Source organism: Pyrgilauda ruficollis, unplaced genomic scaffold, assembly GCF_017590135.1.
Source record: "Pyrgilauda ruficollis isolate IOZ18807 unplaced genomic scaffold, ASM1759013v1 scaffold43, whole genome shotgun sequence".
In the NCBI taxonomy this organism is placed as follows: Eukaryota; Metazoa; Chordata; class Aves; order Passeriformes; family Passeridae; genus Pyrgilauda; species Pyrgilauda ruficollis.
The window spans coordinates 4,314,932-4,340,200 of NW_024525823.1; the positions used below are offsets into that span (position 1 = coordinate 4,314,932).

Genomic DNA, 25,269 nt, shown 5'->3' on the forward strand with positions numbered 1-25,269 from the left:
ACCTAAGAGTGCGAATTAAGCCTCTTTAAATCAAACAGTGAACTGTTTCATCAGAACACACTGCTCATCCTAAAGATTACAGAGGGAAGGTACAGAAAAAATTCTTTTATGAGTGTTTAGATCTTTATACAGATTCTGTAGATTTTTACTTTTCCATTCAGGTCCTATACTGCAATACTTCAAATACACCCAAAATTTGTAGTTTTGAAGCTGAATGTGAGCACTTGCTGTTGATTGATACAAGGGGTGTTGAGAATATATTTATTAATTCTTGTTAATATTCCAAATATAGCATTTATAAGTGATTATTGAAAAAAAATCTTTATATATCCATTTCTGAATTATTGACTACTCAGATTTTTTTTCCTGGTAATGGAGGGATAAATCTTGGGAGACATAACAAGGAGTTTCACTTTTAGAGGATGACTAGAAAAATTAACAGTGAAGCTGGTGGGACACAAGTTGAAAATAAAGAAAACAAAGTACCTTGAGAACCTAGTGAAACAGCAACTACATTTTGCTGACCAAAAATTCATAATGAAAAGTAAAAAAAAAAAGATCCCATCAATCAGACAAACATACTTAAATTAAGGTGAATCTCATTGTTATCTACATCACCAGGCAACCAGGGAAACCATACATAATTTAAAAGGTTAGGGAAGCACTGTAATAATGAGAACAGAGAAATTACAATGTTGGAAGAGGGAAAAGAAGTGAGAAGGTGAAAGCAGGAAGACCTGGAAAGAGACAGCATCATCACATAGCAGAATAAGGAACATGCATAGGATATTGTGTAGGGATCCTTTGGAGTATGAAAGATTTGATTAGAAGAAGCTATGATATAGGTGACCACAAATGTGTTACACATAGAGGAAGAAGCTGTGGTTTTATTTAAAAAAAATTATTATAAAAGCTAGGAATGTTTGTAGCTGTAGAGTTCCTAACAAAGCTGCAATATTTCTTATGGGAATGTGGTTTTCCTCTGAGAATTTAATTGCTATTGGAACACTATACTTTAGTTCTAAGTACTGTTGTAGAATTGTAATAATAGAAGTATAGGCATTTTTTTTAAAAATAGTGTTGTTTTTCTCAAAATCTTGTTTAAAATATTTCAAAATATTATAAAATCTGATTTACAACTAATAGTTGGATTAGTTTTAGACTTTTTTCTTTTGAAAAGATCATATAGACTATTAATTTCATCATTTTTCAGACAATGTCACAAGTAAAAAGGCTCCCACGGCCTTCAGAGTGCTGACAATTCTTTCTAATACAAATTCTGGTATTGTCACAGTAGTAGAGTTGTGGCCTTCAGTGTCTTTAAGGAGTCCATCTGGTAGCAACTTGGCAAAGAATTCTTTTGATAGTTCCTGGAAAGGAAGAAAATACTAAGACAACTTTTGTGCAGAACATAAAGATAAATGCTTTCCCAGAGAAAATGCCCTTAATGAATAAATGTAATGAAATGTATTTTTTTATCTACAAATATTTTTTTATGCAGTTGGGAGGATAGCATGAACTCTTAAAATGCACAGGTTATCAAAAACTACTTCATATTACATAGATAGCAAAAGCGATGAAGGTACTTGAGAGATACCTGAATTTATAAAGTGATTCTATGAATATTTGTTCATTTTTATTTAAGTAGTATCTCTCTTGCTGTTCAAAATTTAACTCAAAAGAATTTTCTTCCATGGTTGGAAAAATATGCACATGTATCATGTAAGCTTGGGTCGTTCTTTTAAATGCATGGTATTGTTCATCAAAATAGAAAAAAATTCCTATTAGGTAATTCATTTTAAAGGAAAGGTTCAATAATGAATGAAAATATTGTCGACTCAAATTATGTGTTGTAACTTAATGTATCCATTATTATGTAAAAATACAAGTCTCTTTCACATTTACTGCACTAAACAGTCTAATAATATTCTTTCTATCAGAAGATCTGGTTCATAAATTCCTTTAATAGTCAGTAATCTTCTCTAACTGCTAAGAAATGGCTTGCTTGACCTAATTTTAGCATAATTCCAACCCTATAGACTCATCTTACTAGTGTTCTTTTGCAGTGTTTCATTTGCCATGTGAGTGTGATAAAAATGTATTATGTGGCCTCAAAAACATTAATCTTTTGTTTATTTTTTTTTCAAGGCTTTAGCTATGGGGATGATGACAGAATACTATCACTATATCTTTACCACACTGGTAAGTGGCTTGTGAAAACATAGTGATGACATTGAACAAAGACATTACTTTCCTAATTATCTTACTTAACAAAGTGGACAAGGTCTCTCTGGAATGGGGTGTAAGTGCAAGATATTTCTTTGCTGAGTTTTCTTACTTTCAGAGAAAACTCAACAGGATGGTTTAATTATTGTTCAACAGTGTGCCATGAAAACTGGTAGACCTGAAAAAACCATCTGGCTGTAGCACTGCAGCTTTTAACTATCAAGGAGGGTTAAATGTATAATTCATAATTCATTGTTTGTTTTATGCATTTTGTCCTTTTTGTCTTTTAGCTGTTTGTATGTGAAGATTGAGACATTTTAAAATTTACTCATATATTCCATATTTTTAATTTAACATTTTACAAGGTAGTTCTTCTCTGTCATATGATTCATGAATAATTTGGTGTGAATCTGAGCAGCATTTTATTTAACAATTCATATGAGCTTTTTAGGCGCATGAATTATGCAATATTCTTTGGTGTCCACTGTAAATGTAACTTAGAAGGAATTTGATCATTCTTGGATCTATCATTTGAAATAAATGAATATTTAAAATGTCAATGCTCTTACAAAAGGAACATGTATGTGAAGACCTTTTTCCTGCTCACCACAGCCTAACTAAGAAACAGTTTAAAAGTTGGTAAAATATTATTCTAGAGACCACAGTCTCCAGAGTTGTGCACATTTGTCTGTCTTGAATTTGCATTCAATTTTGTCTAATTAGATTGCAGTTCATGATGTTTTTTAAAAGAAAAGCATGAGACAAATGTGAGACAGATGTGCCTTGGCAAAACCATGCTTGAACTGACCCATGTTTAAAGTCACATACATGTTTAAGCTCTTATAAAAATGAATCCTATGGGGTAGGGTAGGAGTTCACCTCAGAATCACAAAACAGAAGTTCATGTAAAGTATTAACTTTGGTTGGATAGAAAGCAAAATGACTTGTGAAGTTCAAAAGGCACACCCAGAACAAATACCTGTCTTATTTTAGAAGGGTAAATTGTTTTGTCACTTACAGATTTAGGATTTCATGTGATAGAATTTTCCTCACTAAATAGATTTCCCACCATAAAAATGGATTATAGATGAGTTGAAGGCTTTTTCTTATTTTTAAAATTTTTTGCCATAGGTGAAATTGTTTCTTTGAGTATTGTGCTGTCCTTTGGCATTGAATTTTTACTCTTAAAGCTCTATTTAAAAATCAGAATTTTCTGTCATTCTTATTTACTTATGAAAACGTTATATTTTCTGCGGAGACAAGAGTAGGATATTGACTTGGAATTATCAAGAGATAATTTACTGTGCATAAACATATCAGAGATTTTGATTTTGCAATACAGCTCTGGAATCAGCATCAGAATTTAGTTGTTTTTATATATTAATTGCTTCTTACCTGACATGGTGAAAGTCCTGTCAAATAAATTTTCCGGTCACAGTGTTTATAATAGTCTTCTGTGTAATCTCCTCTTCATTGATTCAGGATGTAATGCACTGGCTCATTAATGCACTGACCTGTGTGCATTTGTAATAAATGCATAATAATATTGTGTATATTTATTACATTCCAGTGTAAACATGAATGTGTTTGGATTAAAAAATTGCATTCAAGGTTCTGACTTCTTGCACAGTAAAAACTGAGAATTTTTTTAAAAGAAATATGTAATGCAGTTCTAGTTTTGTCCAATGTTTCCTTTGCAATAAAATGTTTTATTTCTTTGCAAAGAGGATGTGAAGTTATTATAAATGAATTTTAAAACCTGCATATTTTAAATATTGTGAATAGGAAAGTAAATCATATTACTAGCTACAGAATTAAAAATGGGTAGTGATTGATAACTGGTTGATTTTTTTATGGGCTTTGTGATGTTAACAATGGGTGTTATATTTGGGTTTTCTGTAGTACAATATTTAATCTTCTTCAGCTCTAGCCAGTAAACAAAATGGATTCAGTGTTACACTCAAAGCTAACTGACAACAAAAATTAAATTAAAAATTAGATTAATGAATACCTATGAATTATGGGGAAAATTTCTATGTTCAATAAATTAAAATTCTGTTATAGGGAAATAATAGATTATATATAACCTTGATTACATCTTTTTTTCCCCCAGTCAAAACTTGATCTTAAACCTAAGTTTCCTGAAATCTAGTACTGTTTCTACATTGCTTCTTAGGATTTGATCAAAACACTAGTATAACCTTGAATTTACTTTCTTGAGGTAAAATATGAATTGGTTTACTTTTTATTAATTATATTTCCCCCTGTGTATATTTGAGGGCTAACTGTACAGACACATATACAGATATACTGAAAACATATAAATTGGCAAGAGCTATTTTTGAAAAGATGAATTCCTAAGCAAAGAAATGTGCATATTTGGAAGTATGTTGATGACAGTGAAAAAATACTTTTGATTATATTTAAAGCCATGTACGTTTCTCCTTGTCCCTGCTCACCACCACCCCCACACCCTTCCTACTCTCCTCCACCATTTTATCCTCCTAAGATTAACATTTTTAAGTTTCACCGAGAGTGAAAGCTCAAGGAAACTTTTGTCCAGTTTATTTTGTTATTTGATGGTTTTGAAAATTTCTGTTAAGTTCAAGAACTAGCTATTAATATTAATATATAGAAATTGAAAAATTCTAGATATTAATTACTGTAGTATTTTAGCCTACCTAGAAGGTAGGCTAAGTAGATACAGTTCTGTAATTGGATTAACATTTCCTGAAAGTCTGGTTTTCTTCCTCTGAGAATGAGATTACTCCCACCATAAGGGTAGCCACGTGGCTTGTTCACAGACACAGGCCCCAGACAAGCAGAACACACTTCCTAGCATAAATGGCACTGAAAAATTACCATGCTCTCATCTGGGGAGATGGTCCAACAATTGAAATAGCAATTGCAGTTTATTAAAGAATTTATACAATGGTGACTTTTTCAGGACCTGTTTGCCTTGGATGTGGAACCCTATCGGTACAGTGGTGTAAATATGACTGGATTCAGAATTCTAAACACAGAAAACACCCAGGTGTCATCTATCATTGAGAAGTGGTCTATGGAGCGCTTGCAAGCACCACCAAAGCCTGATTCAGGTTTGCTGGATGGATTTATGACGGTATGAATACCAGTATTTGGTTCCTTTTTTTATATGTTTGCGAAGCTAATAAAATAAAATATAACTTTTTGTCATTAAAAGTGTTTAGGGGTATGTACCCAAATATTATTATAAACATGAGTCAGAGAGTAACTGTGATGTTTCTGTTAATATTTTGCCGATTGAATACATGGCTATATTAACTTTATTTTTAAAATTACATGTACTGTATTTTTTTCAAATTATAATGCCATATTCTAAATGTCAAATTCACCTAATTTCCCAAATTTGCTGGTGAAATTTTTTTATGGGAAAAAAATCAAGTGAATGAAAATTGTCTCTTTCTCTACATTTTCTGTGTTATTCATTTAAGATTAATTCATTAATAATGTGTACTTTCTAATATTTACACAAATCTTGTTTTAAAATATTTTATTAATATTATGAACAGGACATCATTACTTTCTCTTGTACTTTCTCTGCTTTCAGATTCAACTGATTAATTAATCTGGTTGTTTATTTTCATTTTTTCCCTTCCATTTTGCCACTAGTGTTTGGCCTCACTTCAGTTCATATAAATCTCAGCTATATTCCTGCAAACAAACTTTCATTGCTAAGTTTTGGTGAGTTTCTGCTCGTTAGTTGGAATTCAGTCTTGAATTATAATGTCAGGAAGGAAATTAGTTTAAAAGATATCCTACATTAGGTCTGCTTTAGTCTTCAAATTTCTGTGTTGAAAGATTTTCCACTTTTTGACCCCTTAGTAATTTAGGTAGCTGGGTTTTGTTTGGCTTTGTTATTTGGCTTTTTTGGGAATTTGTTGTTGTTGTCATTGTTAGGTGGTTTTTTTGGTTTTTTCTTTTTTTTTTTTTTAGGCATTTCATCTTCAATTTGAAAAATAGAAAATTCTATTTCTTGAAGACAGGTATCTTAGTAATACATCAGGTGCTAGATTGTGTTAATTATTCCACATAACACATCTAATCAACTTTTTTTTTTCTACTGATAAGGTTTAATGATCTTATTAGGTGCTAAATTGCAATCAATATTTCAACAAGTTAGTTTAATTGTTTTCTAGAAAGTTATCCTTTTTAGGGAAAAATCCTTTTTTTAATGTACTTACTGTATATAATGTCTTGAACATAAGGATTTGCAACATTCTAAATTTAATTTGTTTACTAATTTCCTTGCACTGCACTTTACAGATTGCTTCACGATAGTTTAAAAGTTAAAGTGTTCATTTCTCTAAATAATTCCAAACAAACAATTGAGCACCCCAAAATCTGAAAGTTGTGTGAAGCCTGCATCTGGTTTATATATAGCTGCTACTTATTGCTCTAAGTCATTGTTTCATGCTGCCTTGTTTGCATTAATACTTTCAGGTTTTTTTTTTTTTTTTTTTGAGTTTAAAATTTGCATCACTACTTCTCATTCATTGTAGTTATATATTTTATGTACTGATCAAAGATGTAACTGATCTCAGACCTTTGGATATTTACCAAGATCAGTAGTGATAGTTATTTTATAAGAACATAGGACCATGGTGAAAAATAATGGAATAATAAATATTGGAATAGAGTTCTGTGGGCCAGTTGCATGTTTTTCATCTCCTGTGGCACTGTAAAGAAGGTGCTTTTCTCAGAAAATCTTCTGTTGTGAGGCAGAACCCCATAATTGCTATTATATGATTCTGTAAGAATTGTACTTTACATCATCACTTTGCCTCGGGATAGAAAAGTATAAAAAAGTGCATGAAAAACATAGTGGCTTCTCTTCTGGACCCATAAGAGCCCTCTCTGCTCTAAGTGGAACAAAATGCTCATACAAAATGTGATGAATATTTTATGGTAATTCTCTTTGTGGATTAAGCATTTAAAAGAGCTTTGGTTATCTGGATTTTAAATACCTAAGAGATGCAGATAGTATTTAAATTATATTTAAAGGGCTAATAATCTTGGCGAACATTACGAGTTTACAGAGATTTTTTGATCTGGTCCTTAAATACAAAAACTCATCCACAGAGTGTCCATTTGGACAGTGTGAGGGAAAGTCAAATCATGATGTCATTGCGCAATGTTCTTTCTGTGCTCAGAATAAAATAAACCGTTTTATTGACTTATTACCAGGGAAGTTGTAAAATCAGTTAAGTGTGTAAAATCTGACTTTCATGTCACTGTTGTTCATGTATATTTAAAGTCAAAAATGGACTAGGAAATCAAAGACTCTTCACAGATATTGGTACTATGGAGTACTCTAACTGATCTGGACAGGGCTGGACTGGAAATGTGATTTATTTTCACTGGTTTATAATGGCTACAGCTTAATCAGAAAAAATTAGCAAGAAGACTGCTTAATGGGAGTGCATTCAGCTTGAACCACAGAGCTAAATGCCATTTAATCAGGTTTAAAACACCTAAAAGTTGTTCCAAATAAAAATCTGAAGTTGATCTAAAGCATTTAGAGACCTCAGTGAAGATTAACTCTTTTCTGGTGGTGTAAAAACAGGCAGTTACGAATTGCAAAGTTTTTAAGCTCCAGTGGTGTTTGTGTAAGGTACTTCTACCCCAGATTTTTTCACCATGTTGACTTTGCCCTTATGACAGAACCATCAAAGTAATTCTGACATTGCTTTTTCTTATTTATGATTCATAGAGTTCCCGGTATTAATTGTTGCTTTCTGTAGGCTTGTATAACTCTCTAACCAGTATACAATTTTCCTCCTAATTATTTTACCTTTTAGTATCCTAATGGAATAAAAAGTTGATATAAAATTTGCTGAATCCTATTGAGCTCAATTATGATAGTTTTTCCTTTGTTTCTAAGCTGTTCCTCAGAACAGCTCTGAAAAAGGTGATGGTTTAGCACACCTGAGAGGAAAAGTGATCAAAATCAAATTTTCAGTCACATTTCACTCTCAGGATTTCTTAAGGATTTCTTTGTATGGATTTTGGAAAAAAAAGTTAGACTATCAGTGCTACCATATTGAATAATTCTAGTAATAAATGTTTACTTATTGGTACAGCAAAGAAAATAAATGCATTCTATGATATAGGAGAGTAACTACAGTACAAGTGACTTTGTTTTTTCTGTGGCTCCACAAAATCTGTAGAAATGTTGAAAATTGCTTGCCGTATTTTTTCAAACTATTCACACTTTGCGCTGTCTTCTTGAGATAAAAGTGCTCGTGTAAATGTTTATAAAAATTATTTCTTTTAAGGGCTAAACTAATTTATATTAAAGTAAAATGTGAATGTACTTTTAATATGATACATAGAAGTGGAAGACCCACTGGTCTACTCTGATTGAAGACATTTTTCTGTCGTCATTTACATACTTACAGACCTAATTTGTGCATTTGATGGTTCTTTCATATTTCTTAATGTCTGAGGATAATCAAAATGATACTTATCCTCATAATGTAGAAATAATTATCAAAATGTATTGCTATTCTAGTGCATTTGTATCCTTTTATCTGTCACACACTCATGTAGGTGTGCATGTGCACACATGGTATAGTTTATTGAGCTACTTAAATAGTTATATTTATTTCTTAAATTTGTAATCTCCTTTTAATTTTAAGTATTCTCAGCAGTCTTGTATTTACTTTGACCATTTTTTTTTTGTATCATCATACTCTTACTAACCAGGAATAAGGAAAATATAGTGCCTATAAAAGTAAACATCATATGAAAATGGGACATGCCGTGGCTGTTGTTTCTTATAATAAAATTACAGGAATTTATACAGTAACAATTTTGCCAGAGGTAATAAACCATACCTTTAGAAAATTGCGGAAGAAACGAAGAATCAAAGATCAAACTGCAATACCTTACCTTTCTTGCTAGTGGAATTAACTGTATCTAACATTTCAGTATCTATTTCTTGTCTTCTTGTTTCTTCTTGTTACTTGAGTGGAAAAAGCCAAAGGAAACAAAAAATGCATTTTTGTCCATTTTAAATCCAAATCTGGGAGGTTTTTTTCAGCCTAGGAAAACTTTAAAATTAATTCTCATTTGATCCTGCACTTTCTGACTTAATTCAGCAATGCATATAAGCGAGGTTTTTTTTAAATTTGACTTACATTTTTCTGAGTAAAATCCAGAATGACTACTGTGCCAAAATGAAATGGGCAAACATTGATTCATTCATGCATTTCCTTGTTTCTCATCACCTATTCTTACTTGTTAGCAGTTCAAAAAGCACTTTTAGAAAGTTAGACTCTGGGCAGGGTGGGTTGTTAGCATTTGAACCTTGTGTTATCCCAGTATTAACCAATTTCTAACTAGATTAAAGCTCTTTAAACCATTCTCTGGTATATGATATACTTATTACTGGTATTTTCCACCAACTTTACACTGAATTCTGAAATTTGAAAGTGATGGGTACTTAGCAACCCCTTGAACAGAATGACTTGGCATGAATAAAAACACACTATTTTTCAACAAGTTTATGATTTCTTCTGATTATGATAACTTTTATAAGTTAATAAAAACCCCAAACATACCATAATGAAATAACAATATTTAGTTAGTGTAACTTCAGCTGTCTATTTTTTCTTAAAAAGTTTAGATTTGCAGGGGTTCATTCTTATTTAAGCCTGGAGTAAAAAATCAATTCTGAAATTTCCTGCAAAAGGGAAAAATTATGCTTAATTATTATGACAATATTTTTAAGTTCTAACAATATTGGCATCTGTACTGTATAAGTAGAAAAATATTCTGGAAAACAGACGGGCAACATACTATTTTAAAAAAACTTTATTTTGGTATGCTTCACTTATTGAGTCTGTACAAGTATTACACAGAAAGAAGAAAAAACCCACAAAACCCTGAGCATAAATACACTTCCACATTTATATATGACAACCATGATTCACACCAAGCAAAATAGAGCATAAATAAAGTGTTATGAGTTCAGAATTCTTTTGCTCTTCAACTATTAATCTTCACAATTTTCTGTGCCTCAAGTCAGAATTTAGCATGCATAATTAAGATGACCTAACAAGCCCTGCTGCTTAATTAACATAAAGTTTTCCTTACTAATTGCTTTTGCCTATCATCCAATTCAGCTCTCTGCTTTCTTCTTATATAGAAAAGAGTGTTCTTTTTTTTTCTATTCTAACTATTAATTCTATTCCTTAATGCCCACTTTAGTAGCTATATATGGGAGGTGCAGAGAAGCACTGTGGCACTTCTTGAATGCAAGATCCAAGGTCAATATTTAGGTGTTTACCCCAGAAAAATCACAGTTTGCAGCTGATGCATTTTGTGTACTGCCTGGCGAAATGGAGCATTATTTAGTTGAGCATTTTCTCTTTTCACTCCTAATTATTTTTGCCTTTTTTTTTTTTTAACCTCTTAGTAAAAGAAAATGATCATTGAAAAACACCCCTGAAATTTAGAATGATATTAAATACTCTTGGCAAAATGCTAGAATTTTTTTGCATATACTGAATGAATGTATCATTCATTTCTGTGCATGGGATTTTACTTTGCTTCAAAAAATGGGAGATGAAATTTTATTCATAAAGTCTTGAAATTTTTAAAGCTGGTGTATAGACTTCCTTAGATAAGTAAAATAGATTCAATGGTGTTTTCTTTAAGTATGCAACTGCAAAGAAGATGCAAAGATCATGAGGAGAGATTCTAATACCTCCATAAATTTTCCTTAATTGAAGAAATGTACAAAGCATTTACTCACAGAGCTGCCTAGGAAATTCATTTTGAAACTAGCCATTTTAGGGGATACAGTAAAAATCCTGAAGTTACAATTCCTTTGGTATTTGAGAATGGAAATGAAAGAGAGGATGTTGTTGGATTTGTAAATGTGTAGATATGTTTCCCTAATTAGCTCTCCATATTTGCACACCTAAAGACTGGGGGGATGCATTTATATAATATATTCTTTGTTTGTTCTCTTTTTCCCCTGATTGCAAGAAAGCTTCCAGTAAGGAACCTCTCTATGTCTAAACCTTATGACTGTTTTGTAAAATCTAATTTATCTGAATGTTCTCTTTCTTAGCTTTGTGGGTATGTTAGTTTAATATTCTCAAAAGTTTTGCTGAATCCAAGGTCAAGCCAAAGAATTGCTAAAAAAATGGTCAAACAGTGAGTATAGATGGACAATGATGATGCATTTTCAGTTGCAATAAATCAATGTGTTTAAAAACCCTAAAACCTTATGAGGAATTGGACCAATGCACAAAGACCATGTTAAATGGCCCCCTGTAATCAGGTGAAAGAGCACATTAATCAACAGATTTCTCTGGCTTATTTTTGGTTAAATTAGCTTGGTTAAACTACCAGTGTTGGAAAGGGTACCTTCTTTTTGCACTATAAAGTTTGGAAAGACTGAGAGAAATGGCACTGAAACCAGGACACCTGAAGTTGAAAGAATTATCTGAAACAAAAATTCAGAATTTACAAAACAGGGTTTAGTTCTTCTATCATGATATAACCGAGGCTTAATGATGTTTTCCATGAAGGAAACAAATAACTCCCATGTCAGATAATTGAACATAAATAATACTGAGGGTGCCGTTATGCTGCTCTGAAAGCTAAGTGTAAATTTTCCAGGTTCTTTGCTCTACTTAAAAAAAAGCAAACAACAACAAAAAACCCCAAACAGAAACCCAATCCAACCATCCAAAACAAAATTAACCCCACCCCCTCACATCCCAGTAATATTAATCTAGCAGTTGCCAATCCATTTTAATCAAGGTTTAGGTAAACAACACTAGCCAAGGAAAAGCATGACTAAAAAAAGTGAAGTGATAAGTTTAGGTACTAAAATTTAACCAAATAGAGTTAAAATGATGCTCTTAATTACTGACTCAAGAAATCAAGGAGATGCAAAACTGGAAATATACTCTATTAGCATTATTATTATTTTTAATATTTAGTTCAATATATTTTTAAGCTAATATTTTTCTACATTACTTTAATGGTTTCTGATCTGTGGTCACCAAAACCCATTTTTTTTGCATTCATAATAAAGGAAGAAAATGAATTATGGTGTAGTTCAGGGTTTTCTTTCTGGAACTTGTCTGACTTTATTTGTCCTTGATGTTAGTATTTTCAGTGACAGTACAAAAACTATTGAATATTTTGATGAAAATTAGTAATTTCGTTTTCCTAATGGTAAAAAGATATTTGTGAAACTTCAATCTCTTATTTGCACATGACAATATGGAAATAACATTTGTATTTGGAATAACTACTTAAATAATAATTTAGTAACTGCTATCAGGCACTGTGACTGGACAGGAGAATTTGATGAGAAGAAGGTGCTGTTAAGGTTCCTGAGGGTGAAAAGATCAATAAAAAGAGAAGTAAATACTTGTTACGGAAATACAGTCCTGGATTCTGATTTAGAGCTTCAAAGAGGACATCTTCTTATGTAGACAGCTTTATAATTATCCCTTTAGCTAAAAGAATTTACTGGATTTGCTGATGAGATTTGTTTAGTAACAGTGTAGCAGCAAATGTGTACTTCAAAGGAAATACTAGACAATTACTCATTACTGCATTACAAGCTAAGAACCTCCCCTAGGCACAGTTAATTTTGTGAGTTTAGGGACTATACAGGATTTCATGCTGTAAGATGTTTTAGAAATGATTTGTCAGCTATTTTGGGAATTAATTGCATTATTTAATATGTGAGTACTGTACACAGTAACTTTTAGAATTTTAAAACCAGGATAGATGAGAAACCTCTCATCCTATCCAAAAGGATAGCTATGTCCAAGTGCTGTATAGCATTTAGCAGAAATTGCTTCTTCTATGGCAGATTTCATTGAATTCTTCCAGATGTGTTTTGAGGATGTATGCATGTATGTATTTATAAATATACTAAGACTACCATTGATTCATATCACGCTTTCATGTTAGCAGTCTGCATGCTGCTGCTTCTTTACGAAGCAATAGAGGGAACTCAGTGTGACAGCAAGCAGAGAAATGGCAGAGCTTGTGCAACCTGCAGGATCTCCTACACAGTGTAGAAGAGTAACTGAAGCACAGGTTGTTTTTTGAGATAGGCACTCGAGTGCCTTTTCTCAGGAAATATGCACATGTCTGCACAGCATGAAATTTAGTCTTAGGACTGCAATTAAGAAACTGTAATCTGTCAAAGATTATGTTTCTAAAGAAGGGCAATGAAGCTGGCAAAGGGTCTGGAGCACAAGTTTTATGAGGATTGTATGAGGGAGCTGGAGCTGTTTAGCCTGGAGGAAAAGAGGCTCAGGGGAGACCTTATTGCTCTCTACAACCGCCTGAAAGGAGGTTGTAGACAGGTGGGTGTTGGTCTCTTCTGCCAAGTAACAAGCGACAGAACAAGAGGAAATGGCTTCAAGTCATCCCAGGAGATGTCTAGGTTGCGTATGTGAAAAAATTTCTTCCCAGAGAGGGTGATCAAGCAATGGAACAGCCTGCTTAGAGAAGTGGTGGAAACACCATCCCTGGAGGCATTTAAAAGTCTTGTAAATGTGGCACTTTGGGACGTGGCTTAGTGGTGGAATTGGCAGTGCTGGGTTAATTATTGGATGATGTTAAAGGTCTTTTCCAATCTAAGAAATTCCATTATACTATGAAAACATTTTTCTTAGGATATGCATTTTGAAAAACATTTTAATGGTTTATGTATATACTATGTTTATTGTCAATTTTCCAGAAAAGTGAACCAAAAGAAAGATTTCTTTCATTCTCTTTCTTTGCTGTTATTTTCAGAACTTGCCTTGAGGGGCATCATAACTAGAACTGATAATCAGTGGACTTACCTGCAGGAATTATCATTATCTAGGAATCATTATGGCTACCATTGTAGAATATGGAATGGTGACAGTGTAGGCATGCTAGGTTAAGCAGCAATGTAAATAATGTAATTTGTGGAGAAACGGGACCATCAATTTAGCCTTTATTGTGTACTTATCAGCTTCACAACGGCACTGCCAGTTAGGACTGGCAACGTAATACACTTGATAGAGACACTTAGAAGTATGTTCTGGGTACAATCCTCATCCTTTGGAAATCAGCCTGTGGGTAATTTGGGTAACCTTTAGTATGCTACATGCATTCCTGGCTGAGATAGGGTAAGCAGAAGAAGAGCTTTTAAATTTTTATTTAAAATGGAGTATTAAATACTACATACTGCAATGGAGAGGAAAAGAGTGAAAATCATATGTAAATATTTGTCTCTGAATATTCTGGTGTTGTCTCTGAATATTCTGGTGTTGTTTCGGATGTTGTTTGGTGGGTGGAACAGTCTTCCTTCATTATATGCTTCTGGTATATTAAAACCAAGAATATGCTCTTTCCGTCTCTTACCAATTAATACTTGTTAATTACTGGACTAGTTGGCATAGCTGGTGGAAATAAACAAGTTTCTAGGGATACTACATTCTCTGCTGAAGACCTGTGAGTGTATCTGCTTGAATTTTTGCCTTTTTCTTTTTTTTTTTCCCAATTTCCAGATATTTATGAATTTATCACTGATAAGAGATATTACTTCCCCTAATTTTTGCTTATCTCAAGTCATAGCACACTTTCTGCTTTTTAGGAGGTTCAAATAGTACATATTGACTTCATGGGGACTTTATTATAAAAACCAGATATGTAGTTATTTCTTAAATAAATTTTCCTAAGGGATAACATTATTTCCTGTCCAGAACATCATGGACTCCATTTTAGAACATTAGAGATTCACAGCATATTTTGCTTGGCCTCCACCCTTCTGGCCCTTCAGAAGACTAAAGGCCTCCTAAAAGTCCAAATTCATGTCTGCCCACCTTTGGTGAATGTTTTGTCTCTTCTTCATATTTCACATTATGCTATGTGCTTGACATAGTCAAGCCTTAAGTAGAACTGTAGCAGTCAATGTACTTTCCACTTAAGGAGTCTAGAGGGAGTACAACTGCCACAAACACACATACAGAGCTGTTAAACAGTGCCTAGGAAAATTCAAGCCTCCACCCAAATTTTCATGAGAATACCTTTATGTCAGGCTGGAAACAAAATGAACATGCTTTAATTTATATAGTTTCTCTGTGAACATGAGGCCTCTACTTTCCCAAGTGACTGAGCTTAAGAGATAGGTGAGAAACATATACTGGATGCACTAAAGAGAATTAAGTGTCATGATGCTGTGAAACAGAGATTTCAGATTTAATGCTCCCACTTACTAAGGCCTGAGTATATGCACAGTATTTTAATACTAGTGATAATGCTGTAACCTAATTCAGGCGATGAGAATCTCTGCAATTTCCTGGAAATAAATACTAAAAGTTCAGAATTTCCTTATTTTGATCCTGTAGTATAATTTGTTCAAGCCTTGTGGTGAAATGCTACTGGGAAGGCATTATTTTGTAAAGTATATTCTATGCATGAGGTTTCTATATATATTGCTTATAAAAACAAAATCTCACTTTATCTGTTTGCCATATTTAACAATGGATGTGTTAACCATTCTGTCTATTCATTGAGCTGTTGATTGAGGCCTCAGTTCAACAAAATGTTCGCTGTGGTTTTTTGCTGAAAAAGCAATGCAAACCTTGTCAAGTAGTTCTGCTGAAGTCAAGTGGACTACTTTGACACCTAATGTGAAGTATATAATTTGTTTAAATGGGACTTCAAAGGTCACTCATAAAAAAAAGTTTTATGTAAGTTACTTTGTTGCACCTCTTCACTTTCATATTTTGAGGAAAGAAAGACAATTTCAAGGTATTTCTGATCACAAGGAATGATTTTTTTAGTGTTTTCATGATAGCAGACATAGTTCAGAAAACACCATTTTTCAAATTATGGATGCCTGATGACATGATTGTTTTCAGTGTTGTCTACATAAAAGAAAAAGCATGAGATTTTAGATTGCCTTAGACTACTTTGGATTTCTTTACCTTCTATTTGCTTAAAATTCAGGATGGTTATTCTGATGCAATGCCAAAGTTTGAGTAAAATTGTGGGTAGAATCCAAATAAAAATAACTCTTTATTTAAAGGATAAGATTATTACAAGATTCTTGAAAATAAGCATTTTTTTTGCATGTTAATCTTCAAATTATAATTAAAAAAATAAAAAAAACTTTTTTTTGTTTGTTTGTTTGTTTGTTTTGTTACAGTGCTCATTATTTCTGTTATAGTCCTTTGGATCCTTCACACAGTGGGATTCATCTTACCATGAGTGCTGGAAGTAGGTCCTCATGAGTAGACATTTTTGCAGTAGTGTGCATCTAGAATTGAAGTCAGGGAACATCAGCTTTGCAGCTGGAGGACTGCTGGCCAGTTATTTCATGAAGTTGATATACTAATTTAGAAGATGATGTCCACAATATTTCCTGACTCGTCTATTCCATACTCCTTTGAGAAAAATTGGAAACCTATAGACACCTTTTGGCCGATGACGAATTTTGTAGAATCACTGAACAGCCCAGGTTTGAAGGGACCTTGAAATATCTTGTCTAACTTTTCCTGGGAAAGGGAGCTAAGATGTGCTCTGTCCAACTGTGTCTTGAAAATCTTCAGTGATGAGAACTTCATATCCCTGGGAAAGTTGTTCCCTTGATTGCTCTTACTGTAAACAAATTCTTTCTCAAGATGAAGCCTCTTCCAGTGTATCTTCTACCCATTGTTCTTTGTCCTCCTCATCTGGGTCTTTGCCAAGAAAGAGTCTCTGTCCTCTTTGTAGCTGCCCCTTTAGTACTGAAACACTGTGATGAGATCCCTCCTAAGCCTTCCCTTCTCCAGGGAGAAAAGACCTAACTCCTTCAGTCTTCCCTCAGAGTGCAGGCTTCCAGTCTTCTGATCATTTTTGTGGTGATCCTTTGGACTCTATCCATTGTGCTTGAGTCTTTTTTACATTTTTAATTATGGGGATCATAACTGGACAGGGTACTTCAGATGCAGCCTGACAGATATCGAGTAGAGCAGGATGATCACATCTCTATCTCTGTTAGTAATGATCCTGTGAATGCAGCCCAGGATCCAGTTTTCCTCTGCTACTACAAATTCTTGTGGATGGCTCATCTTCAGCTACTTGTCCACAAGGACCTCCAAGTCCCTTTCAGCAAGGCTGCTCCTCATTCATGAAGATTCTAACCAGTACTGGCTTCTTTGATTATGTCATCTTTGCACTATTTCTTAGATTGCATGATAAATTGAGTTGGTTAAATTTGCTTTCAACATCTAGTTGAATATAGAAACTTAAATACTGACATACCACTTTCTATTCAATGACTGCTGTCATTCATGTAAGGTCCTCAGCGGCACGGTTAGGTCATCATATCATTATCTAAAGCAAAGATGTGCTTAATGATTTTGATTAGCCTAGATTTCCCACAGTTTGGAAATTAACTAGGAAAATAATAGCACAAACTTATTTTTTAAAGTTGAATATTCTTCTTTTAATGTTTGTACAAGTAGCTTTGCAAAGCTGAACATAAAGCTCTAGTTAAGAAAAAATACTTTATTTAGCAAGGAAAAAATTGTATTAGTATTTAAAAGGACATTTTTAAATTACTGTAAAAAGAAGTAAATTATGGATACAATTTGTCTGGAGAAAGATGAAAATATGAGAACTGCATTATTTTCTGCACCCACATAAGGTTATACGTGTGTTCATTTAACAAAATCAGCTGCGTTAGTTTAAAAATTGAATTATTTGTTAATTATATAGAAGTTACTCTGAACTTGATAAAATCAGATTATTATTTAGGGTTCATTCCTAAAAATAAAAGCTCAACAAAACTCAAATGGGATATACTTGGAAATATACAAGTGAGGGATGAATATTTAAACTGTGAAGTGTGGAACGCCATAGTAAAGTGCATGCCTACTGAAGTTTAGTTTGGATGTTAAAAAATCAGAAAAAACACATTGGTAGAAAATCAGTGAATTTTATATACAAATATATCAGTGAGTTTTATATACATATATATATGTGTGTGTTTGGTTTTCTTTATCTTATGGATACAAGTACATGTTCCTTTTACGTTTGGTCAGAAAATAGCGTTAGAATAAGCAGAAAATAAACATTGGAAGAGGCTTCAGAGGGAAGTGGTTGAGTCACCATACCTGGCGGTATTTAAAAATGTAAATCTGGTGTTAAGGAACATAGTTTAGTGGCTGGACGTGTTGGTGTTAAAGATCTTTCCTGAGTTGAATGGTTGTATGCTCTACATTGAATTTATTCAATGCTGTTGGATGGAATCTGAGTGTCAGGGGCCTGTATTGATTTTCAAGTAAGATCAAGGGAGAAAATCCATCAGTAGAGCAGTGGGAGATAAAGCACCATCAGGAGAGACTCTTTACTATCTGAACACCAGGTATCATATTGGTTAAAGAAAAATATTGAAGGTCTTTTTCTGGGAATATAAATTAGCAGTAAGCAAGATTGTCAGAACTGAGGGGTTTGAGCACTTGTGCAATGACGAGAGGTCGAGGGAAAAGTCTGGGGAAAGAAAGTCCTCTTAAGGACCTAACAGCTTACCCCTAACATCTGTGGGGAGATTATCAAGAAGACAGAGCCAAGATATTCCCAGTAGTGCATGGCATAAGCAGGAGAGCAAAATCATGAACTGAAGGGAGAGAGATTTTGACTGCATTTAAGGAAAAATGTTTTCAGTGTAAGAGAAGTAAAGCAGTGGAAAGGATTGCTGAGAGAGGTTGTTGTAGTCTCCATCCATGCAGGTTTTCAAAACCTGATAAAGTTCTGAGCAAGGTGTCTATTCCTAGAAGGGACATGGAAACAATGCAAAAGGTGCAAGATGTTGGACTAGGGAAGTCCTGTGGTCTCTCCATCTTGAATTGCCTTGTGATCTTTATTTTATATTCAACAACCATGGCTGTTCTCTGAGAGGTTAATCTCCAGTATCTTTGAAGAGCACTTTTAGATCTGAGGGAGCCTCTTCATAAAGAACAGCAGTTAAGAGTCATGAAATTGACAACTGATGAATTGTAGCTTGATCACACACATGCAATATAGTTTGTAAACCAGAGTGCCAGTGGTTAATTTTCTTCTAGAAATTACCCTTCTCTTTTGGGGGAAGTATCTGCATTGCTTCATGCAGGTTTTATTAATTTTAATGTTAAGGGACATGTACATTTTTCAAATTCCAAGAAAACCTCATCTAATATAGTGTGGTCTCAAATACAATTTTTAAGCTTACACAATATCACAGAAAGTGTGTTAGAATATATCAGTCAAGATATTATCAGACTAATGCTAATGCCTAAATACTCAGTAAACACATTCAGTAAAAGAAACAATACAGTGATAGCTGTATCTCTCCTAGAAGCCCCTAAAACGTGCTTTTGCTAGAAGTTTACAAGGCATGTTGGTGAGCTTTCTAAGAAAGTCAAAATTGGTGATCATTAAGGCTATCAATTCACACAGACATTATTATGTCCTAAACAAATAAACTTTAAAAATGCTGAGAATTGAAAAGGGTCCAAGCATTTAAAATAGTGAGCACACCATTAAAAGAAACAATGAGAAACCTAACAATTCCAGGTTTTGGTCAGAACATGACTGGTTTGCTGTATTTTAATATGAAGAGAATCATGAATTCAGCTTGTCTGTGCTGCACAGGCATAGGTCAATGTGCCTGTCTCCTTTTTGCAGCTGTTGAATTGGCAACCTTCCAGAAAGCTTGGTGGCAAATCATGTAGAACCTTCCTAGGAAAGACTAGTGGTCTGCTAAGTTTTTCAGCAGTGACTTGGCATATTCAGACATATTCTTTAATGGTGGCAGCCATGTCTTAGGCTTCATTTGTTTATGTTTGCAGATAAACTGCCCAGAGAGCAAATTTAATATCCTTTGCCTGTGCTTCAGAGCGAACTGTACATACATATCTCCTAATGAAGAAGATGCCTAAACAGTATGTGTGGAATTTGCCTCTCCTAACTTAATCCACGTCAAATTCAAATGTCCTGTAATTGCTTATATTACCTTTTCAGTCAGTACAGGAAAAATAGAGAAAATTTTCCTAAAACAGCTGCATAGACTGTATTACTGAAGAGAAGTCTATAGGGAACCTAGATGATTGACTGGCCATTTTAAGTGGCCGAACTTAGAAGAAATTATTCCTTTCTGTTGTATGTGAGTTTTGCACATACAGATCTCTCCACAGTTTTTATTTTATTGTTCTTTGACATTTGAAATTGCCTTTACTGTTCTAATCTGCCTTGCCTGAATCTGTAAGGAAATGCTATTTAATATGAACTATATTACCTTGGTGTCCTATCTTGAATCAGTTATTACATGCACACCAAGGTGGTGATGTATTTTGACAAAATAACTGAAAATACACTAAGAGTACAGTAGAATCTTTAAGTAAATAGCATTACTTGTTTTGTGCCTAAAGCACAAGAACATTGCTGCTTTTAAGGCTGGTCACAGAATGTCCGTTGTCAGAACTCTCTCAACCTATCCAAGAGTGTGTTGTCATTGTTGTGAACTCTTGTAGATTTTACTCCCCTGAAGGAACTTCTTAACAATTCATCTGTTTGGCTAGGGCTCAGTTAGCAAAATTAATAGCCATATCAAGAACTATGTCACTCTACACTGCTTTCTTCCTGATGACATTTAGTGAAGACTGTCACTCCTTACCTGTTCAGATCAACCTGAGAGTATTTTGCAGAGACTTGACAAAACTATCTCCATGTTGCATTCTGTAAATCTGAACAGTTTAGTTCTTGATAGGGATGGAAAGAGGGAGGAAGTAGGTTTGAATTCTTAAAATAAATAGCAGTGTTGTATGTCAGAAAAGTAGACAGACCCCCAGTACTTTGGGGTTGATAACTCCCTAATTGTATAGAGTACTAAAAATGTTTATGAAGTTCCTTAGAATTTTCAGATTAGCAGGGACTGCTCTGCAGAAGCAGAACTGCATGGGTCAATTTATTTTGATGCTAGTTTTTCAATATATCTTTTCATTGTCTGGACAGCAACAAAAATACAAGAGTTGGTTGTTTTTTTATTTTTACCAAACAAACCCACAACAAACCCAAACCAAATAAAAGCAAAAACAATAAAAGGAAAAAAAAAACCCCAAACACCCATATATATCCTAGCACTAGTCTATCAACTTCATATGACCTGGAGGTCTCTAGCGAGCAAGATAATATTATTTACCTACATCTATTTGTGATTTAGTCCATTCAAGTAGTGCCCTGTGGGAAGGCAAAAAAGGGAGAAAAATTTTTTTCTGAGTGAGTGTGAGCCATTAAATAGGTCAAGATTAGATATGAGACCTTCAACAGCCAGTAATGGAACAGAATTAAGTCTTCTGATTTCACTAGGTGGTTGAATGTACTAATGGAGGCACCATGCTGGGAAAACATACATTTTCTTTGGAATTTCTTATGGAGAGGTGATTGCACATTATGATATGAATAGATTTGCTAGTTGCCTAGGCATTTTCTGACAGAAAATTAAGGCCCCCTCTACCAAACAATGGCTCACTGGAAGAATGTAGTAGTGGTGAAGTAAAATTTGAAAACAGAATCTTTCCTATTTAATAGCTTTCTATTAAAAAAAAAAAAAAAAGCTATTTCTAGCTTTCTTACTAGAGCTGTTGTCCCCAACCTGAGTACTATGGTCTTTATTTTCATTCCCTAATCAAGCTCATGCTGTTTTAATCTGACTTGGGAAGATTATTGTATAATTGCATTATATATGCCATTATTTTATTCAGTTTGGCCATCCGTAAATTCCACCTTGTCTTCTGTGTAAGTTTCAGTATCTTCTGCTATCCATTTGTGTCTCGAAACATTTAATATTCCCTGGATAGTTCTATAATGTGACTCTACAAGAAGGGCATTCATAATTTTTTTTGATAATTAATTATTGAACTTTTAGAACAATAAACACATTAATGTTGCTCGTGAAACTGCATAAAATTATTACTGTTTATGGTGTCAGGTCAGCTGATACACTATTTTCAAAAATAAAAATAATATCTGATTAAGGTGTTGTTTTCTTTGTAGTGCTAGCTTTCTTACTCTTCTGCTGGTATTTCTGAACAGAAAAATAATTATCCTATTTTTCTCTCAACTACAAAATGCTTGGAGTAAAAGGCACAAGTATTCTCCATGTATCAAATAACACAGAAAAGTAGATGTTGTCCAGCATGAGTGGAATAGATATTCTCTGTCTACTGTGCATGCTAAACTTTCTGCCCCAGTTTCTATATAAAACCTACCATGAAGCACTAACTGATATTTTATTGTAAAATCAGATTTGCCTGGTTTACAATATAGGAAAAACTGATTAAGGCTCTGTAGTTTTCAGAAGTATGCATAGTAAGAAAGGGATTGTATCCAGAGTACCATAATAAGTAGATAACGGGACTGTAGTAAACATAAATCTACAGAATCATCAAATGGTTTGTGTTGGCAAGGACCTTCAAGGCTCATTTAGTCTAACCCTGCTGCCATAGGCAGAGACATCTTTCACTAGAGTGGGTTGCTCAGAGCACCATCTAACTCGCCCTTGAACACTTCCAGTGGTGGGGCATGCAGAACATCCCTAGGCAGCCATTCCACTGTCTGAACAACTTCATTGTAAAGAAATTCTTCATTATATCCAGTCTAAATAATAGACTTAAAACTTGTTGTGAGAAACCTCCTTTCTAAACAAATGCAGATATTCTAAAGTCTAATCACATTATGTTACATATGTATATAATAGGTCATACTTAAAGATTTGAATGGAAACGATTATAAAGTACAAAGTCTTTTCAGAAACGTGCAATGTGTACCCCTTTCTAGTCCATACAGTTTTAATTCATAATCCATATGTAGTTTTAATTCTGGTACCTGGGCATACCAGGTGTCTTTCTTTTTGATACCAGAATTGTAAACTGGACAAGAATTAAAGAGTAGGTGCACAAATCTCTCTTTGACTGTGAATTTCTCACTAGAGAAAAAGTACTTTGTATCATAGAACCTGATAGAGTATAATCTGCATAATTTCTTTTTGATTTTCAGTGCTTTATTTGGGATGCTTCTCCATCTTGAGATTGTAAACCCACTGAAATATTTGTCTCCTTTAACACCTATATATTATTTTTGTTCTATGCCCTCTCTTTAGTATGTTTCTCATGCCAGTATTTAGATCTAGTTTTAGATTATACCTACTCCAAAAATGCAACTTCAAATATTCAGAGTAGGTTTTTGAGCAGTATCAGTTGTCTCTTTGGCAGTGTAGATTCAATGATTTCTTGTAGCGCTAAAGGTAGTAGAGATTAACTGTTTTCACAAAGAAAAAGACTCAGTAGATAATAGACTTTTTACTGGAAGTAAATGTTCAGTTACATTAATGTTGCCTTTATGAACAATCTTTTGGTTGTTGTGAAAGCTAGTGATTTTCCTTTGGAGAAATGGAAATAATTTGGGAATACCTGATTGGGAGATAGACTATTTATATGTCTATCTAATAAATATGTCTATCTAATAAACAATGTACTGAGATGTAAATTAATTTGTACTTAAATGAGCATGAAGAAACAATCATTCATAGAACTATAATGGGTATCAATACACCACCCATTAGTACGGATTACGGATGTAGAAATCAAATTTATATTTTCTCAAAGGCTTGAAGAAAATTTTGTAATATCTCTAAACAAAGATTTAATTAGAGTGAATTTATTATTTGAGCTACATTTTTTAGAAAAAAGGTGTTCTTTTTGTTGGGATTGATAATTTGGTTTCTCTTAGACATCATGATTTTTTAAATTGATTTTTTTTAGAGAAGATGCTCATGAAATGGAGATCTGTTCTCTTCTACACATGGTCTTTCAGAAAATGTCTAGAATTGTGGTAGATTTAAGTTCTAAGCATTCATGTAGTATGAACCTAGCATCATACACTTAAGCAAGGAATTCAAGATAAAACACTGTGGTATAGCATATGTACTCTTCCTTAGAGAAGAAAATTTCATAAATGTTTTTGGATTTAAATGCTAATGTTACTAGTAATTGCTTTGGCTTTTCTTTAGATTTTTGTTTTCTACAAAGAAGAGGGAACTGTTTACAAGGGTAGATGTTTCTCATGAGATAAAGAGAAAATAAAGGAATAAAGCAGACTCAGAATTAACTTTGCACTTCCTCCTGTTGGAGTGGCAGTTGGAAGTGTCAGAATTCTGTTGTATTTATTTCCTATGATGCATTGCCCTCTAGGCAATATTACTTTGACTGCTACAATAAATATACCTGTGACAATTAAGCATCACCAGAGATGATCTGAATTTTCACCAGGATTGCTAGTCATTGAAATAAGATTCTAATGACTCCCTTTTATCTGAATGAGCAAAAATTGCTGCAACAAATCCATATCTAGGTATTAATAATAGAAATCAAATCCAAAACAATTTCAACTCAAAAAAGTCTGAGAAAGGTTTGTTTTTTGAAGCATTAAAATACATTTTCACTGAGGAATTATTTTCTTCTCACTGGGAAAATTTTAAGTAAAATAAAGGCTTCCTATGTCAAAAATACTTGGAAATGCATATGAAAGTGTTTTAATTACCTTGGGGAAGAAGATGCTTTCTGTAATTAAAATACCAACAGAAAAGGATCCTTGCACATTTGTCCATCCTAAAGCTGAAAACACAGCCTGTATTTTATAAAAGTTTATTATACTGAAAGCTAATTCTCTTTTATGACTATGTTGAGCTTACATAATTCTTGGTTGAAGATCAGACAGAGAATTGCCTGTAGTGGTAGATACACTGAGTAGTGTGTATTTGTCACTATATATATTCACAGCTTGAATTTTGCATGAACTGAACTTTGTTTGCCCTACAGCAAGTTGTAGATTTTATGAACCATTGTACTTCAAGTAATACGTAAATGTGCTTCCAATTCCAAAAATAACATAGAAAATGACTGTATTTCTTGTGTTCTGCTAAGACCATTATGAGTTGGCACTGAAATAATACAATGGCTGTAC

General features: G+C 33.5%; 1 protein-coding gene across 1 annotated transcript in view; it reads left to right on the forward strand.

The window, feature by feature from the left end:
• The window catches only part of GRIK2 (glutamate ionotropic receptor kainate type subunit 2), a 345,339-nt gene that overhangs the window by 133,972 nt on the left and 186,098 nt on the right, over positions 1 to 25,269 (forward strand). Inside the window, exons 5-6 of the mRNA XM_041478054.1 lie at positions 2,149 to 2,202; positions 5,174 to 5,347. Coding sequence (XP_041333988.1) covers positions 2,149 to 2,202; positions 5,174 to 5,347 — 228 coding nt within the window. The remainder of the gene's footprint in view (positions 1 to 2,148; positions 2,203 to 5,173; positions 5,348 to 25,269) is intronic.